At 39.5% G+C, this 19,650-nt stretch overlaps 1 protein-coding gene across 3 annotated transcripts in view; it reads left to right on the top strand.

The window, feature by feature from the left end:
- The window catches only part of LOC118024623 (schlafen family member 5-like), a 26,429-nt gene extending 19,273 nt beyond the window's left edge, over positions 1 to 7,156 (top strand). For all 3 annotated transcript variants that reach the window (XM_035026582.1, XM_035026584.1, XM_035026583.1), the window contains 2 exons: positions 4,326 to 5,046; positions 5,403 to 7,156. In XM_035026582.1, the coding sequence (XP_034882473.1) occupies positions 4,326 to 5,046; positions 5,403 to 6,213 (1,532 nt within the window). In that variant the 3' untranslated portion in view covers positions 6,214 to 7,156. The remainder of the gene's footprint in view (positions 1 to 4,325; positions 5,047 to 5,402) is intronic.
- Positions 7,157 to 19,650: the final 12,494 nt, after the last annotated feature.

Here is a 19,650-nt window from a genome sequence, read left to right on the forward strand (position 1 = left end):
TCAAAGAACCAGCTCCTAGTTTCGTTGATCTGTTCTACTGTTCTTTTAGTTTCTATTTCATTGATTTCTGCTCTGATCTTTATGATTTCTCTTCTCCTGCTGGGTTTAGGCTTTATTTGCTGTTCTTTCTCCAGCTCCTTTAGGTGTAGGGTTAGGTTGTGTACTTCAGACCTTTCTTGTTTCTTGAGAAAGGCTTGTATTGCTATATACTTTCCTCTTAGGACTGCCTTTGCTGTATCCCAAAGATTTTGAACAGTTGTGTTTTCATTTTCATTGGTTTCCATGAATTTTTTAAATTCTTCTTTAATTTCCAATTGACCCATTCATTCTTCAGTAGGATGCTCTTTAGCCTCCATGTATTTGAGTTCTTTCCGACTTTCCTCTTGTGATTGAGTTCTAGTTTCAAAGCATTGTGGTCTGAAAATAGGCAGAGAATGATCCCAATCTTTTGGTACCGGTTGAGACCTGATTTATGACCTAGGATGTGATCTATTCTGGAGAATGTTCCATGGGCACTAGAGAAGAATGTGTATTCTGTTGCTTTGGGATGGAATGTTCTGAATATATCTGTGAAGTCCATCTGGTCCAGTGTGTCATTTAAAGTCTTTATTTCCTTGTTGATCTTTTGCTTAGATGATCTGTCCATTTCAGTGAGGGGGGTGTTAAAGTCCCCCACTATTATTGTATTGTCGATATGTTTCTTTGCTTTTGTTATTAATTGCCTTATATAATTGGCTGCTCCCATGTTAGGGGCACAGATATTTACAATTGTTAGATCTTCGTGTTGGATAGATCCTTTAAGTAGAATATAGTGTCCTTACTCATCTCTTATTACAGTCTTTGGTTTAAAATCTAATTTGTCTGATATAAGGATTGCCACCCCAGCTTTCTTTTGGTGTCCATTAGCATGGTAAATGGTTTTCCACCCTCTCACTTTCAGTCTGGGGGTGTCTTTGGGTCTAAAATGAGTCTCTTGCAGATAGCATATCGATGGGTCTTGTTTTTTAATCCAATCTGATAGCCTGTGTCTTTTGATTGGGGCATTGAGCCCATTTACATTCAGGGTAACTATTGAAAGATAGGAATTTAGTGCCATTGTATTGCCTGTAAGGTGACTGTTACTGTATATTTTCTGTGTTCCTTTCTGGTCTATGTTACTTTTAGGCTTTCTCTTTGCTTAGAGGACCCCTTTCAATATTTCTTGTAAGGCTGGTTTGGTGTTTGCAAATTCTTTAAGTTTTTGTTTGTCCTAGAAGCTTTTTATCTCTCCTTCTATTTTCCGTGACAGTCTAGCTGGATATAGTATTCTTGGCTGCATATTTTTCTCGTTTAGTGCTCTGCATATATCATGCCAGTTCTTTCTGGCCTACCAGGTCTCTGTGGATAGGTCTGCTGCCAATCTAATGTTTCTACCATTGTAGGTTACATATGTCTTCTCCTGAGCCATTTTCAGGATTTTCTCTTTGGCTCTGACTCGTGAATTCTACTATTAGATGTCACAGTATTGACCTATTTTTACTGATTTTAAGCGGGGGGTTCTCTGTGCCTCCTGGATTTTGATGCCTGTTTCCTTCCCCAAATTAGGGAAGTTCTCTGCTATAATTTGTTCCAATATACCTTCTGCCCCTCTTTTTCTTCTTCTTCTGGGATCCCAATATTCTAATGTTGTTTTGCTTTATGATATCACTTATCTCTCGAATTCTCCCTTCGTGATATAGCAATTGTTTATCTCTCTTTTTCTCAGCTTCTTTATTCTCCATCATTTGGTCTTCTATATCACTGATTCTCTATTTTGCCTCATTTATCCTAGCAGTTAGAGCCTCCATTTTTTATTGCACCTCATTAATAGCCTTTTTTATTTCTACTTGGTTAGATTTTAGTTCTTGTATTTCTACAGAAAGGGATTCTCTAGTATCTCCTATGCTTTTTTTAAACCCAGCTAGTATCTTTATAATCGTCATTCTGAACTCTAGTTCCAACATCTTACTAATGTCTGTATTGATTAGGACCCTGGCAGTCCGTACCACCTCTTGTTCTTTTTGTTGAGGTGATTTTTTCCATCTTGTCATTTTGTCCAGAGGAGAATAGATGAATGAGAGATCAAAATGTTAAAAGGTTAACATCGACCCCAGAAAAATATACATGAAACAAATCAGAAGAGACCTGAAACTGGGGGGGGGGGAAAAAAAGGGGAAAAAAAAAAAAAAAAAAGAATATGATCAAGCTGGTGAATAGAACAAAGCCACAGACTAGATTTTGGATGTATTTTGGTCTGTTGGAAGAAATTACCTCCCAAAATTTTAAAGAAAGAAAAACATATATTTACAAAAATAAGGTTAAATACTTTGAAGAGATAGAATATGACTAAAAATGAAAATTAAAAAAGATTTTTAAAAAGGAATTGATAAGATGTTGGTTGAAAAAGGAAAGAAGAAAAATTCAACTAAAAAAATAGAAAAAGAAAAAAATAAAGAGATATAAAAAAATGAACTTTGAAAGACTAAAGAGGGGCGCCTGGGTGGCTCAGTTGGTTGGGAGGCTGCCATCGGCTCAGGTTATGATCCCAGGGTCCTGGGATCGAGCACCACATCGGGCTCCCTGCTCAGCGGGAAACCTGCTTCTCCCTCTCCCACTCCCCCTGCTTGTGTTCCCTCTCTCGCTGTGTCTCTCTCTGTCAAATAAATAAATAAATCTTAAAAAAAAAAAAAAAAGAAAGACTAAAGAATCATGGGAAAAAAGCCATGGATTCTATGTGCATTATTCCCCTAGCACTGGAGTTCTGCCATTCTCATTGATTGGTAAACTTGGTCTTGGCTGGCTGTTCTTGCTGATCTTCTGGGGGAGAGGCCTGTTGCCATGGTTCCCAAATGTCTTTGTCGGAGGCGGAATTGCCCCGCCCTTGCCCGGTTCAGACTAAGTAGTCTGCTTGGGATTGCTCTCCAGAGCTTTTGTTCCCTGCAAGCTTTCCGTACAGCTTTGGAGACCGAGAGTGAAAATGGCGGCCTCCCAATCTCCACCCCGAAGGAGCCAAGAACTCAGGGCCCCGCTCCTCAGTGTGCCCCCAGAGAAAAGCAGTCAGTCACTCCCATCTCCCTGGTCTCCGGCCACACTCCATGCTCACCTGGCCTGTGACCGAGCATTTCTCTGACACCCAACTCGGTGTGGAGTCTCCAAACCCAGCAGATCCCTGCGGTGCTTTCCCATGCCGCTCCTCCCGGGGGAGGAAGGTGAGTCTCCCCGGATCTGCCGCTTGTTGGGTCCCTGCAGGAGGAGCAGTGGCCCGACTGTGCCGCAGATCACGGTTTATGGCAACCCCGAGCTGAGAGCCCACGCCTCGGCTCCGTCTCTGCAGTCGGCTTCCCCGCTCCGATATCTGGGAGCTCTGCCGCCTTCAGGCACCCCCAGTCTTTCTGTGACCCCAAGGGTCCTGAGACCACACTGTCCCGCGAGGGTTCCACCCCCCGCTTAGCCACCGGAGTGACGTCCCTCAGTGGAGCCAACTTCTAAAAGTTCCAATTTTGTGCTCCGCGGCTCTATCGCTTGCCAGAAGCGGCCCACGGAGGTCCCTCCCCCGCTGTCTATCTTCCCAAATATCGCCTTGGATTCACTTCTCCACACGTCCTACCTTCCAGAAAGTGGTCGCTTTTCTGTTCATAGAGTTGTTGGTATTCTTTTCTTCGATCTATTGAGTTTGTAGATGTTCAGAATGGTTTAATCCCTATCCAGCTGAATTCCTGGAACCAGCTCCTCTGCCATCTCACTCCTCCCGCCTATACCACAGTATTGTTAACACTAGTCAGTGTTGCCAGGTGTTAAGATAGCACTATAAGGCCTTGTTCCCCATTCTCATTTCCTCCTTTGTGTTTTTCACAACATAAACTTCTTGGAAGTGCTTGCATGGACCTTGCTGTTTCTTGTCTCTCTGCTTTACTCATGAGTCCCCTTTTACCTGTCTCTCTATTCTCCCAACCTTCAGAAAGCTAACTGACAGCCATCCCTTAAGAAGCAGCTCAGGTGTCTCCTTTTTCATAAAGGCTTTCATATTTTCTTTTTTCTCAAGGTGTACCTCTCATTGATGATTGCATAATGCTCTGTGCACTTCTTTCCCATTGCATTTACCACTTTGTATAATTATTGTTTCTCTCTGTTATGCCAGTCAGTTATCAGCTCCAGCAGACTGGGAATTGCTTGATCTTTTCATTACTAATGCATGCTAGTACTGATACATGGTTGGGCTCAAATATGGAGTGAATCTATTACATATAATGATGATTACTAGCTTGTCTTGGGATTCTCTAATTTATTCCAATTCTTTTGCTGTTTAGTATTATCAGACAGAGTGGTGTATACTCCAGAAAACCTCTACAAGGAACTGTTCTCAAAACATAAAGGACTCAGAGACTTAATAAATAAGGAAATACGCCCTTTCTCTCAAGGAATACTGATTTTTTCTCGAAGCTGGGCTGTGGACTTGGGTCTATCAGAGAAGCAGGGAGTAATCTGTGATGCTCTTCTGCTTTCCCAGAACAACATCCCACTCCTCTACACCATCCTCAGTGAGTGTGATGCAAGCTGGAAGAGCTATTCTATGACAGTCGCCCGTACCTTAAAGCAGAAGCTGGTGAACACAGGTGGCTACACTGGGAAATTGTGCATCACTCCCTTGGTCTTCCTGCTGAACCCTGATAGAACAGCAGAGACTCTTCATTGTTCAGATTTACAAATTTACCCCGAGTCCTATAACCTTACAACCACCCAGCACATAGAAGCTCTGTTACAGTCCCTTGTGATAGTCTTGCTTGGGTTCCGATCTTTCTTAAGTGAAGAGCTGGGCTCTGAGGTTTTGAACATACTCACAGATAAACAGTATGAGTTGCTGTCAAAGAACATTCGCATGACCAGAGAACTGTTTGTTCATGGCTTACCTGGATCAGGGAAGACCATCCTGGCTCTTAGGATAATGGAGAAGATCAGGAATGTGTTTCACTGTCAACCAAGTGACATTCTTTACATCTGTGAAAATCAGCCCCTGAGGAAGTTTGTGAGGTATGCAGCCTAACTATATCCATTTTCATTTTTTGGAGTAACTTTGACTAGTTTGGCTTTAAGTTCACATGCTAAAATTCATATTGTATTTACTATGTCCAGAAGAGTTTAGGAGTAGAATTGATGGGTACCTGGGTGGCTCAGTTGGTTAAGCCTCTGACTCTTGATTTAGTCTCAGGTCATGATCTCAGGGTTGTGAGATCGAGCCCTACATCAGCTTCTGCACTGGATGTGGAGCCTGCTTAAGATTATCACTCTCTCTCTGCCCGTTACCCCTCTTTAAAAAAAAAGGGGGGGGTAGAATTGGCTTCCTTTGTTTGAGTGGGGAAACCTGACTATGTTTCTTACATTTTCAGCAAGAAAAACATCTGCCAGGCAGTGACCCGGAAAACCTTCATGAAAAATGACTTTCAAAAGATTCAGCACATCATCATTGATGAAGCTCAGAATTTCCGCACTGAAGATGGAGACTGGTATGAGAAGGCAAAAAACATCACTCAGAGAGAAAACGATTGCCCAGGAATTCTCTGGATCTTCCTGGACTACTTTCAGACCAGCCACTTGAGCCACAATGGCCTCCCTGCTCTTGAAGCCCAGTATCCAAGAGAAGAGCTCACCAGAGTGGTCCGCAATGCAGATCCAATAGCCAACTACCTACAAGAAGTAATGCAGGAGGTCAAAGAAAATCCTCCACCTAACATCCCCTTGGGGTCCCTGGAGATGGTTCATAAAGCTAAATGGGCTCAGGGTATTCCAGGCAACTTTGAGATTATGGAGTACTTGGACCTGGAAGAGATGGTTGTCCAAGTAGCAGAGAAATGTCAGTTTCTCTTTAGGAATGGTTATTCTCCCAAGGACATTGCTGTGCTTTTCAGCAAAGCAAGTGAAGTGGAAAAATATAAAGATAAGCTCCTAAGAGCAATGAGGAAAAGAAAAATATCTCAGCTCAATGAGGAATCTGACCTGTTAGTACAGATCAAGGATGCATCAGATATCATGGCCAATCACATTGTGTTGGACAGTGTCCGACGATTTTCAGGCCTGGAAAGAAACATCGTGTTTGGGTTCAACCCAACAGTGGCCGAGCCAGCTGTTTTCCACAATCTTCTGCTCTGTCTGGCTTCCAGGGCGAAGAAACATCTCTATATTCTGAAGGTTTCCATTTGACAGGAAGATCCCAGTCTAAGAAACAATTAGGAAGCTCTCATCTCTAGTTAACCATGAAACCATGTGACCTAAACATTTAATCATCAAATATTTAATGAGCACTCACTCTGAGGTGTATATTCTTCTCGGTGCTGGGGGCGGGGGATGAGTTAGTGATAGGGTAGCGAATAAGATAGACAAGATTCCTTCTTTGGGGCAGAGGTAAATCATAGACAAGTACACAAATACAAGTACAAGAATTTCAGATAGTTACATCAGAGTAGTAATTGGAGGTGCCTGAGATGCAGAGAGTGTGTGTGTGTGTGTGTGTTTACACATACGTAGGTAAGTAGATAGAGGGGGAAACTGGTTATTCAGCATGGTTGGGGAAGTGCTTAGTGAGGGAAGACATCATGAGAAGATCTTTGAGCCATGTGTGCCAGGTGGACTCAGATATTTTCATTATTTTTTTTTTAATTTTCACTCTTTTTAATACAGCAATGCACAGAAATGCTTGAGTAAGATGCGCTGGGAGGGTATGAAGGGCAGAGAGGGGTCATGTGTCTGCCCTTTTATGGGCCAGAAATGGTTGTACAATATTTCAAAATGTAAGATCAGAAGGTACAAACTGTTAATTTCTTATAAACCATATTACATGATTCTTTTCCATTTTATTCTTTTAATGGTGTTAGTAATTTTGATCACTGTCTTTTAAAATATGTTATGCATGTCTTTTGGTTATTTAGAATCTCAGCTCTTTAGGTCTGCTTTAGTATTAGTCCTATGGAGAATCTTAGGTCACTGCATGAAGGTAAGATTCCCACAATTCCCCAGGGAGACACATTGTGTTTTATTTATTAATTTTTTTTTAAAGGGTCCCTAAGAAGATGAATGTACTGGACTCAAAAGTTACATTTTGCTTTTCATTTAATTTAATAACCAATGAAATAAAGTAAATCCAACATCTTTGTTCCGCCGAGCCTTTAGGATTTTAGCTAGTTTCTCAAAGGCTATTGCTATAGAAGAATTTGGGAAGTCCATAAATTTAATAAAACAAGAGTTGAAAGACAAAATGATAAAGCAGCCAAAAGAGATGAAGAGGGATCTTGCTAAGGAAACATTGTGGGGGCGCCTGGGTGGCTCAGTCAGTTAGGCATTGGCCTTCAGCTCAGGTCATGATCAAGTCCCGCATTGTGCTCCCTGCTCAGCGGGGAGTCTGCTTCTCCCTCTGCCCCTCCCCCTGCTCCTTCTCTCTCTCACTCACACTCTCTTTCAAATAAATAAAATCTTTAAGATTTTATTTATTTATTTGACAGAGAGCAGGAGAGGGAACACAAGCAGGGGGAGTGGGAGAGGGAGAAGCAGGCTTCCTGCTGAGCAGGGAGCCCAATGTGGGGCTCGATCCCAGGACCCTGGGATCATGACCTGAGCCGAAGGCAGATGCTTAACGACTGAGCCACCCAGGCACCCCTCAAATAAATAAAATCTTAAAAAAGAAAAGAAACAGATTGTGAAACATTACAGAAGAAAAATAAATTAGAAGCAACAAGAAATTGAAGACCCAGTTCCTGACATAAAGGAAAGCTTGAGATAGTCACGTAAATGGAGAGAGATAAGACAAATATTAACGTAGTTATAAAGAAGACATATCTGGAGTATAATGATCCACTAAGAATGGATATGGAGTAGAGAATCAGTAAATGAAACAGTAAAAATGTTCTAAGATATAATATGGGAAATTTTTCCTAAAATAAGTCCTCAGTTTGAAAGAATTCTTAACAATCGAAGCAGAAAAATCCAATTGTGTGAATGATCATTCTGGCTTCTGATTTCTCTGGAGCAACAAGATAAAGAATATACTGTATTTTTGTTTTCATTCAGTTGCTTTTTAATCAAATCTGACCACATCTACCTTTTAATTGAGTGTTTAAATTAACTTTTTAAACTTTTAAAAACTTTTAAAAACGTTTTATTTTCAAATACTTAGAGATTTATAAAAAGTTGCAAAGGAAGTACAGAGTAGTACAGAAGAACCCCCTGTATCCTTCACCTACTTTCTATACTATTTTAAATGTGATTATTGTTATGTTTGGGTTTTAATCTACCCTACTGCTATTTTTTTTCCATTTTATCATCTATTCTTTGTTCCCTTTTCTCTATTTTTCTGCATCCTTTTGACTTAATTTTGCATTTTTATTTTTTTAAATTTAATTTTAATTCCAGTGTAGTTAACACGCAGTGTTTCATTAGTTGCAGGTGTACAATATAGTGATTCAACACTTCCATACATCACCTGGTGCTCATCACAACAGGTGCACTCCTTAATCCCCATCACCTATTTCACCCATCCCCCTACCCACCGCCTCTCTGATAACCATCAGTTCTCTATAGTTAAGTCTGTTTCTTGCTTTGGCTCTTTCTTTCTCTTTTTTCCTTTGCTCATTTGTTTTATTTCTTAAATTCCACATATATGAGTGAAATCATTTGTTTTTCTCTGACTTATTTTGCTTAGTATTATGCTATCTAGCTCCGTCCACGTTTTTGCAAATGGCAAGATTTCATTCTCTCCCTCCTCCTCCTCCCCCTCCCTCTTCCCTTCTTCCTCCTCCTCCTTCTTCTTTATGGCTGAATGGTATTCCATTATATATATGTATATATACACACACACCCCACATCTTCTTTACCCATTCATCTGTTGATGGACACTTGGGCTGCTTCCATCATTTAGCTATTGTAAATAATGCTGCTATAAACATAAGGACATATATTCTTTTGACTTAGTGTTTTTGTATTCTTTAGGTAAATACCCATTAGTATGATTACTGGATTGTAGAGTGGTTCTATTTTTAGCTTTTTGAGGTACCCCATACTGTTTTCCCCAGTGGTTGTACCAGTTTACATTCCCAACAGTGCATGAGTGTTCCTTTTTCTCCACATCCTTTTCAGCACTTGTTATCGTCTTTTAGATTTTAGCCATTCTGACAGGTGTGAGGTGATATCTCATTGTGGTTTTGATTTGCATTTCCCTGATCATGAGTAATGTTGGGCATCTTTTCATGTGTCTATTGGCCAGTTGGATGTCTTATTTAGAGGAATGTCTGTTCATGTCTTCTGCCCATTTTAAAATTGGATTATTTAGGGGTGCCTGGGTGGCTTAGTTGGTTAAATGTCTGCCTTCGGCTCAGGTCATGATCCTAGGTTTCTGGGATCAAGCCCCCATCCCTCAGTGGAGAGTTTGTTTCTCCCTCTCTGTCTGCTGCTCCCCCTGCTTGTGTGCTCACTCTCTCTCTCTCTCTCTGTCAAATAAATACATAAAATATTTTTAAAAATTAAATTGGATTATTTGTTTTTTAGGTGTTGAATTGTATAAGTTCTTTATATATTTTGGATACTAACCCTTTATTAGGTATGTCATTTGCAAATATCTTGTCCTGTTTAGTAGGAAGGCTTTTAGTCTTGTTGATTGTTTCCTTTGCCATGCAGAAGCTTTTTATTTTGATGTAGTGCCAATAGTGTATTTTTGCTTTTATTTCTCTTGCCTCAGGCGACCTATTTAGAAAAATATTGGTATAGCTGATATCAGAGACATTACTACGTTTGCTCTTTTCTAGGATTTTTATGGTTTCAGGTCTGACATTAAGGTCTTTAATCCCATTTTGAGTTTATTTTTGTGTATGGTGGAAAAAAGTGGTCCAGTTTCATTCTTTTCCATGTAGCTGACAGTTTTCTCAACACCATGTGTCAAAGAGACTCTTTTTCCCACTGGATATTCTTTCCTGCTTAATTGTGTATTTTTAAACAATTACATCTTGTCTCCTTTATTGGCTTATTAATTATAACTCTTTGTTTTGTTATTTTAGTGGCACATTTAGGGTTTACAGTATATATCTTTAACTCATCACAGTCTTCCTTCAAATGATATTATACCATTTCATGAACTTTATAACACTATACTTCCATTTCTCCTTCCCAGGCTTTGTGCTTTATTGCCATACACTGTACTTCTATATATGTCATAAATACCACAACATGTTGATATTATTTTTGCTTTAAACAGCCACTTGTATTTTAAAGAGTTTTAAATAATAGGAAAAAAAATTCTTTATACTTACCATTTCTGATGGTTATCATTCTTTTGTGTGAATCTAGATTTCTATCTTGCATCATTTTCCTACTCAAAGAAATTTCTTCATTTTTTATAGTGTAGATCTGTTGATGAATTCGTTCAGATTTTGTATGTACAGAAAAAAGCATTTCACCTCTGTTTTTGAAAGATAGCTTTGTTGGGTAGAGGCCTAGATTGATAGTTTTGTTTTTCAGTTATTTAAATATATTCCTTCATTGTCTTTTATCTTGCATAATTTCCAAAAATAAATCTGCTGTCATCCTCATCTTTATTGCTCTGTACACAATGTATCATTTTCTGACTGCTTTTAAGATTTTATTATTGGTTTAGGTAATTTAATTATAATGACCTTTGGTAATTAAAAAAATTTCTTGTGCTTGAGGTTTGTTGAGAACTCCTTGGGTCTGTGGGTTGACAGTTTTCACTAACTTTGAAAATTTTTCAGTTATTCTCTCAATTCTTTCTCTCTTTTTTACATGATTTATCTTTTATTGGGGTAAGCTTATTTTATTTAAAAAGATCCATCATCAGTTATTTCTTGCAATATATTTTCTATACCCCTTCTTCTCCTCACCTACTTCAATTATATGTATATCAGGCCACTTGACTATGTTCCACAACTCACTGATGCTCTGTGCTTTAAATTTTTTCTCTGTGTTTTATATCAGCTGGTTTCTGTTGCTGTCTTCAAGTTCACTATTTTTTTCTTCTGTATACAATGTTTAATATGCCACGAATACCATTCAGTGTATTTTTCATCTTAGACATTGTTTCATCTTCTAATCCTTTTCTAGAAGCTTAATTCGGATCCTTTTTAAATATTTTTCTTGTTTCTACTTAATATGTTCAATCTTTCTTCCATTTCTTGAACATATGGAATACAGTTATAATATCTATTTCAACCTTATAATCTATTAATTATATTGTCTGTGTTAATTCTGAGTCAGTTCCAAATGGATTTTTTTCCTCTCTATGGTTGGTATTTTCTAGCTTCTTTGCATACATGGTAATTTTTTATTCAATGCTAGACATTGTGAGTTTTACCTTGTTGGATGCTGAATGTTTTTGTATTCTTACAAGTACTCTTGAGCTTTGTTCTGAGATATGGTTGTTACTTGGAATTAGTTTGATCTTTTTGGATCCTGTTTTTAAGTTTTGTTTTACAGGACCAGAGCAACATTTAATCTAGGGTTAACTTTTTACCCCTACTGAGGCAAAACTCTTCTGAGTACTCTCTTACCTAATGCCTTGTGAATTTTGATGTTTTTCACTCTGGTTGGTGGGAATAGGCACTGTTTTTGACCTATGTGAGCTCCAAGGATTGTTCCAATACTTTTGGGTGGGTCTTTCTTCATCCTCAAACATTTCCTCAGACACAAGCTGATAAGTACTCAGCTGAATACTCAAAGGGGATGCTTTGCAGGTTTTAGAATTTTCTCTCTGTGAAGCTGTCTTCGCTGGTATTCTGCCCTACAGACTCTAGTTTCCTTGGCCTCCCTAAAGTCCCAACTCTGTCTATTCACTTCACAGAGATTGCCAAACTACCTAAATTTCCCCCTTTCTGAACTGCAGCCTAGAAACTTTCTACAGGCAGTAAACAGGGGCAGTGATAGAGATCACCTCATTAATTTCCCATATCTCAGGGATCAGTCCTTCACTGAACCCTGTCATTTCATGTTTTGTCTGATTTTGCAGTTGTTTCCAAAGTGAGGGTAAATATGATCCCTGTTACTCAGCTAAGACAATGAAGCAATATGTATAAAGTTCTTGGGGGGAATTTTTTTGACCTAAAAATATTAAATCTAGCCAAAATACCATTCTAATTCAAAGGAAGTCATGGATATTTTTGTACAGGAAAGAATTATATAAATACATAGCTCATTAATCATTCTTTTTTTAATGTTATGTTAGTCACCATACAGTACATCATTAGTTTTTGATGTAGTGTTCCATGATTCATTGTTTGTCATTAAGTATTCTTGAAGAAAAATTACTCAGTGAGGAAATCTAGCTAAATCAGGCAATATGTGAAAATAAAGGATAATGGTAATTGGACTTTAAGTCCATTCACCTGTATATAACTAAGATAAATAGGAATTATGATTACAGAAAATACTGTTATAAACCTTGACAAAGTAAAAACATTTTTATATCAGATAGATTTTTTTGTTTGTTTCAATGAACAAAAACAGGCTCTGGACAATTTAAACAAATAAACAAACAAAAAGAATTTATTGAGGGAGGACCACTCACAGAATCAAAGACAAGCTGACCAAATAGGCCTTAGAGAAGATTAGTACCTGGGAAGCTCCAAGGATCTAGATGGCTGGTAGGAATTTGCTCCAGTCATTTTCTTTACTTTGGCTTATGAAGATCAAATTACAGTGAAAGACTTTTATTTGCCTAGTGTGGATACTGCACTCAGCTCTTAGCTACCATAGCAAAGACCCCTTGGTTGAAAATCTCCAAAAGTCTTGATGTAGTATGGAAAGAATATTGGTTACTAGTATAGGGTGAGAGGATGTTCTGTAGGTTGAAACAACAGATGCCCATTATGGTAATCAACAAAAGTTAGGAAGTCAGGAAGCAGAGTGAAGAATTCTAAGTGCTAATGTCATCTTTCATGGCAAGGAATTGATCAATACTAATACAGATTTTAATGTAACTTTAAAAATGATTCCAAGCATTTTAATTGCTTTTTTCAATTTAATTATTTTAATATTGGATCTTTTAGTAGCTAAAAGTTCTTAGGTTAAAGAAATATATTCTGTAGTTCAGCTCTTCAATTTTATTAGTTGCCTTTTCTTCCATTCAGTTCAAATAAAATAAATGTGAAAATAATTTTAAAATAGTATGTATAAGGGGCGCCTGGGTGGCTCAGTTGGTTAAACGACTGCCTTCGGCTCAGGTCATGATCCTGGAGTCCCGGGATCGAGTCCCGCATCGGGCTCCCTGCTCGGCGGGGAGTCTGCTTCTCCCTCTGGCCCTCCTCCCTCTCATGCTCTCTGTCTCTCATTCTCTCTCTCTCAAATAAATAAATAAAATCTTAAAAAAAAATAGTATGTATAATATCTTTCCACTTTATAATTACTTTTGTCTAGCTGTTCTTATATATCATGTGATATATTAAAAAAACCTGCTTTCTGATATATTGTTAACCTTGAATGTTTCTGATTGCTGGGATTATGGGTGATTCGTTGCTTCTTTTTTTCTTTCAATATTGCTATAATTAATTTTATTGACTTTGTACCTTTGTATAAAGACCTCAAAGGTCACATGTTGAAATCTCTCTCAGAACAGAATTCATAGAAATAACCGAAAAGATATCTTAAAGCATTATTATATTGTCATGCTCTAAAATAAGAAAAGCACCTCTCTGTGGACCAAAAACTATGAGGCATTTGCAGAAGGAGGGAAGAGTGGGTAAACTATAGTAATAAACAGAGGTGGGCCCCACCACAAGCCCAGGACAACAACTCTACTGCAAAGTCAGGATTGACAGCCAGAAACTTAATGTGAGACTGCGGTCAGTTCCATTTGACCCCCATGTGGCCACATCTAGGCCTCAAACTAAAATACCCATACCCCAGGCTTTCTTACTGTTGGCACTATTGGCAGATTGAGCTGGATAATTCTTTGTTGGGGGTGGGGGGCTTTCTTGGGTATTATAAGATGTTTAGCAGCAACCCCCTACTCCCAGTTACAACAAACAAAAATGCCTCTAGACATTGCCAAGTGTCCCCCGGGGGGCAAAAGCACCACCACCATACCTCCTTAGACTAAGATAGCTTCCAGAATAATGGGCAGAATAGGTGAGTCCAACATGTACCATACTACCGTCAAGATTCAGAACATTAAAGATTTTTTTAATCCTAAAGAGAAAAAAGTTTAGATAATTTACAAAAAAGAATGGATTTGACAGTAACTATTTTATTAGCAAGACTGGATGCAAGAATATGGGCAGTAGGTTCAAACTGCTGTGGAAAAACAACTTTGAACCTAGACTTCTCTCCCCAAACTATCATTCAAGATTGACAGCAAAATAAATACATCTTCAGGCTTGCAATACCTTGGGATTTTTTTTGAGTCATGGCCTATATCTGAAAGACTCACTGAATAATGTACCCAGCATGAGAAAAATGCACTGAGAAGGAAGTTGTGGTTTTAAGAAAGAAGGGTGAACAAATAATCAGTAAAACATAAAGTTAATCGGGCGCCTGGGTGGCTCAGTTGGTTAAGCAACTGCCTTCGGCTCAGGTCATGATCCCGGAGTCCCTGGATCGAGTCCCGCATCGGGCTCCCTGCTCGGCAGGGAGTCTGCTTCTCCCTCTGACCCTCCCCCCTCTCATGTGCTCTCTCTCATTCTCTCTCTCTCAAATAAATAAATAAAATCTTAAAAAAAACCCATAAAGTTAATCTATGTATATTATTTTCTATTCAATAGCCTTCATATATGCAAACTACATCCACTTAGAATTTATAATGAAAGAAAAAAGTTCTGCAGTAATTTAAAAAAAAAGATAAATTAAGAATAACTGTAAGAGGAGGGGGCGGAGCAAGATGGCAGAGGAGTAGGAGACCTGGATTTCGTCTCCTCTCAGGAATTCAGCTGGATAGGGATCAAACCATTCTGAACACCTACAAACTCAACAGGAGATCAAAGAAAAGAATAGCAACAACTCTCTGAACAGAAAAGCGACCACTTTCTGGAAGGTAGGACGTGCGGAGAAGTGAATCCGAGGCGATATTCGGGCAGATAGACGCCGGGGGAGGGGCCTCCCTTGGCCGCTTCTGGCAAGTGATAGAGCCGTGGAGCACAAAATCGGAACTTTTAAAAAGTCTGCTCTGCTGAGGGACGTCGCTCCGGTGGCTAAGCAGGGGGTGGAACCCTTGGGGTCACAGAAAGACCGGGGGTGCCTGAGTGCGGCAGAGCTCCCAGGTATCGGAGCGGGGAAGCCGGCTGCAGAGGTGGAGCCCAGGCGTGGGCTCTCAGCTGGGGGTTGCCATAAACCGTGATCTGCGGCACAGTCAGGCCACTGCTCCTCCAGCAGGGACCCAATAAGTGGCAGATCCGGGGAGACTCACCTTCTTCCCCCGGGGAGGAGAGGTGTGGGAGCGCACTGCAGGGATCTGTGGGGTTTGGAGACTCCACACGGGGTCGGGTGCCAGAGATAGAAATGCTTGGTCACAGGCCGGGTGAACACGGAGTGCGGCCAGAGACCGGGGAGACAGGAGTGACTGATGGCTTTTCTCTGGGGGCGCACTGAGGAGCGGGGCCCCAAGTTCTCGTCTCCTCTGGGGCAGAGATTGGGAGGTCGCCATTTTCACTCTCTGCCTCCAAAGCTGTATGGAAAGCTTGCAGGGAACAAAAGCTCCCGAGAGCAAACCCAAGCAGATTACTTAGCCCAGACCTGGCAAGGGTGGGGCAATTCCACCTCCAACAAAGACTTTTGGGAACGACGGCAACAGGCCCCTCCCCCAGAAGATCAGCAAGAACAGCCAGCCAAGACCAAGTTTACCGATCGATGAGAACGGCAGAACTCCAGCACTAGGGGAATAATGCACATAGAATCCATGGCTTTTTTCCCCCTGATTCTTTAGTCTTTCAAAGTTAATTTTTTTTAACTTTTTTTTTTTTGAATTTTTCTTTTTCCCTTTTTCAACCAACATCTTATCAATCCCTTTTTAAAAAAAACATTTTTATTTTTCATTTTTAGAGTCATATTCTATCCCTTCATAGTAGTTACCCGTATTTTTGGCATATATATATAAGTTGTTCTCTCTTTAAAATCTTGAGATAGTTTCTTCTAACAGATCAAAATATACCCTAAATCTCTAGTGTATGTTTTTTTTCTACTCTCCTGCTTGATCACATTCTCTCCCTTTTTTTTCTTTATTTTAAATCCTCTTCTTTCTTTTTTCAAACAACTTCTTATCAATTCCTTTATAAAATTTTTAATAATTTTCATCTTTACAATCATATTCCATCCCTTCATTGTATTAACCCTTATTTTTATACATATGTAAGTTTTTCTTTCTTTAAAGTTTTGGGAGGCACTTTCTTCTAACAGACCAAAATACACCCAAAATCTAGTGTGTGGCACTGATCTATGCACCAGCCTGATCATATTTGATCCTATTCTGTTTTTTTTTGTTGTTGTTGTTCTGTTTTTGTTTGTTTTTATCTTTATCTTTTTCTCTTTTTTCGTTTCTTTTTTCTCTCTTTCCCTTTCTTTCCCCCTGCTTCAGGTCTTTTCTGATTTGTTTAGAGTATATTTTCTGGGGACGTTGTTACCCTGCTAGCATTTTGTTCTCTCATTAATCTATTCTCCTCTGCACAAAATGACAAGATGGAAAAAAATCACCCCAACAAAAAGAACAAGAGGTAGTACCGACTGCCAGGGACCTACTCAATACGGACATTACTACGATGTCGGATCTAGAGTTCAGAATCATCACTTTAAAGATACTAGCTGGGCTTGAAAAAAGCATGGAAGTTATTAGAGAAACCCTTTCTAGAGAAATAAAAGAACTAAAATCTAACCAAGTTGAAATCAAAAAGGCTATTAATGAGGTGCAATCAAATATGGGGGCACTAACTGCTAGGATAAATGAGGCAGAAGAGAGAATCAGTGATATAGAAGACTAAATGATGGAAAATAAAGAAGCTGGGAAAAAGAGAGATAAACAACTACTGGATCACGAGGGCAGAATTTGAGAGATAAGCGATACGATAAGACAAAACAACATTAGAATAATTGGGATCCCAGAAGAAGAAGAAAGAGAGAGAGGGGCAGAAGGTATATTGGAGCAAATTATAGCAGAAAAATTCCCTAATTTGGGGAAGGAAAGAGGCATCAAAATCGAGGAGGCATCCAAATAAGCAGAGAAGAAGTCAAACTCACTCTGCAGATGATATGATACTTTATATGGAAAACCCAAAAGACTCCACCCTCAAACTGCTAGAACTCATACAGGAATTCAATATGGTGACAGGATATAAAATCAATGCACAGAAATCAGTGGCATTCCTATTCACCAACAACAAGACAGAAGAAAGAGAAATTAAGGAGTCGATCCCATTTACAATTGCACCCAAAACCATAAGATACCTAGGAATAAATCTAACCAAAGAGGCAAAGGATCTGTACTCAGAAAACTGTAAAATACTCATGAAAGAAATTGAGGAAGACACAAAGAAATGGAAAAACGTGCCATGCTCATGGATTGGAAGAACAAATATTGTGAAGATGTCAATGCTACCTAGAGCAATCTACACATTCAATGCAATCCCCATCAAAATACCGTCCACTTTTTTCAAAGAAATGGAACAAATAATCCTAAAATTTGTATGGAACCAGAAAAGACCCCAAATAGCCAGAGGAATGTTGAAAAAGAAAAGCAAAGCTGGCGGCATCAGAATTCTGGACTTCCAGCTCTATTACAAAGCTGTCATCATCAAGACAGTATGGTACTGGTACAAAAACAGACACATTGATCAGTGGAACAGAATAAAGAGCCCAGAAATGGACCCTCAACTCTGTGGTCAACTCATCTTCAACAAAGCAGGAAAGAATGTCCAATGGAAAAAAGGCAGTCTCTTCAACAAATGGTGTTGGGAAAATTGGACAGCCACATGCAGAAGAATGAAACTGGACCATTTCCTTACACCACACACAAAAATAGACTCCAAATGGTTGAAAGACCTCAATGTGAGACAGGAGTCCATCAAAATCCTAAAGGAGAACACAGGCAGCAACCTCTTTGACATCAACCGCAGCAATTTCTTCCTAGAAACATCACCAAAGGCAAGGGAAGCAAGGGCAAAAATGAACTATTGGGACTTCATCAAGATAAAAAGCTTTGGCACAGCAAAAGAAACAGTCAACAAAACCAAAAGACAACCGACAGAATGGGAGAAGATATTTGCAAATGACATATCAGATAAAGGGCTCTTATCCAAAATCTATAATGAACTCATCAAACTCAACAGCCAAAGAACAAAGAATCCAATCAAGAAATGGGCAGAAGACATGAACAGACATTTTTCCAAGAAGACATCCAAATGGCCAACAGACACATGAAAAAGTGCTCAGCATCAGGGAAATCCAAATCAAAACATCAATGAGATACCACCTTACACCAGTCAGAATGGCTAAAAATAACAAGTCAGGAAATGACAGATGTTGGTGGGGTTGCAGAGAAAGGGGAACCCTCCTACAGTGTTGGTGGGAATGCAAGCTGGTGCAGCCACTCTGGAAAACAGTATGAAGGTTCCTCAAAAAGTTGAAAATAGAGCTACCCTACGATCCAGCAATTGCACTACTGGGTATTTACCCCAAAGATACAAATGTAGGGATGTGAAGGGGTATGTGCACCCCGATGTTTATAGCAGCAATGTCCACAATAGCCAAACTGTGGAAAGAGCCAAGATGTCCATTAACAGATGAATGGATAAAGAAGATGTGGTATATATATATACAGTGGAATATTATGCAGCCATCAAAAGGAATTAGATCTTGCCATTTGCAACAACGTGGATGGAACTGGAAAGTATTATGCTGAGCGAAATAAGTCAAAAAAGAGAAAGACATGTATCATATGATCTCACTGATATGAGGAATTCTTAATCTCAGGAAACAAACTGAGGGTTGCTGGAGTGGGGGGTGGGGTGGGAGGGATGGGGTGACTGGGTGATAGACACTGGGGAGGGTATGTGCTCTGGTAAGCGCTGTGAATTGTGCAAGACTGTTGAATCTTAGATCTGTACCTCTGAAACAAATAATGCAATATATGTTAAGAAAAAAAAAAAGAAGATAGCAGGAGGGGAAGAATGAAGGGGGGGAAATCAGAGGGGGAGACGAAGACGATGGACTCTGGAAAACAAACTGAGGGTTCTAGAGGGGAGGGGGGTGGGAGGATGGGTTAGCCTGGTGATGGGTATTAAAGAGGGTACGTTCTGCATGGAGCACTGGGTGTTATGCACAAACAATGAATCATGGAACACTACATCTAAAACTAATGATGTAATGTATGGTGATTAACATAACAATTAAAAAATTTAAAGAAAAGAGGGGCACCTGGGTGGCTCAGTCATTAAGCGTCTGCCTTTGGCTCAGGTCATGATCCCGGGGTCCTGGGATTGAGCCCCGCATCGGGCTCCCTGCTCAGCTGGAAGCCTGCTTCTCTCTCTCCCACTCCCTCAGCTTGTGTTCCCTCTCTCGCTGTGTCTCTCTCTGTCAAATAAATAAATAAAATCTTTTTTAAAAAAATTTAAAGAAAAGAAAAAAATAGTTTGTATTTAAAATAAAATAAGATGTTGGGGCACCTGG

This window comes from Mirounga leonina, unplaced genomic scaffold (assembly GCF_011800145.1).
Source record: "Mirounga leonina isolate KUSES-001 unplaced genomic scaffold, KU_Mleo_1.0 Mir_200, whole genome shotgun sequence".
Lineage (NCBI taxonomy): Eukaryota > Metazoa > Chordata > Mammalia > Carnivora > Phocidae > Mirounga > Mirounga leonina.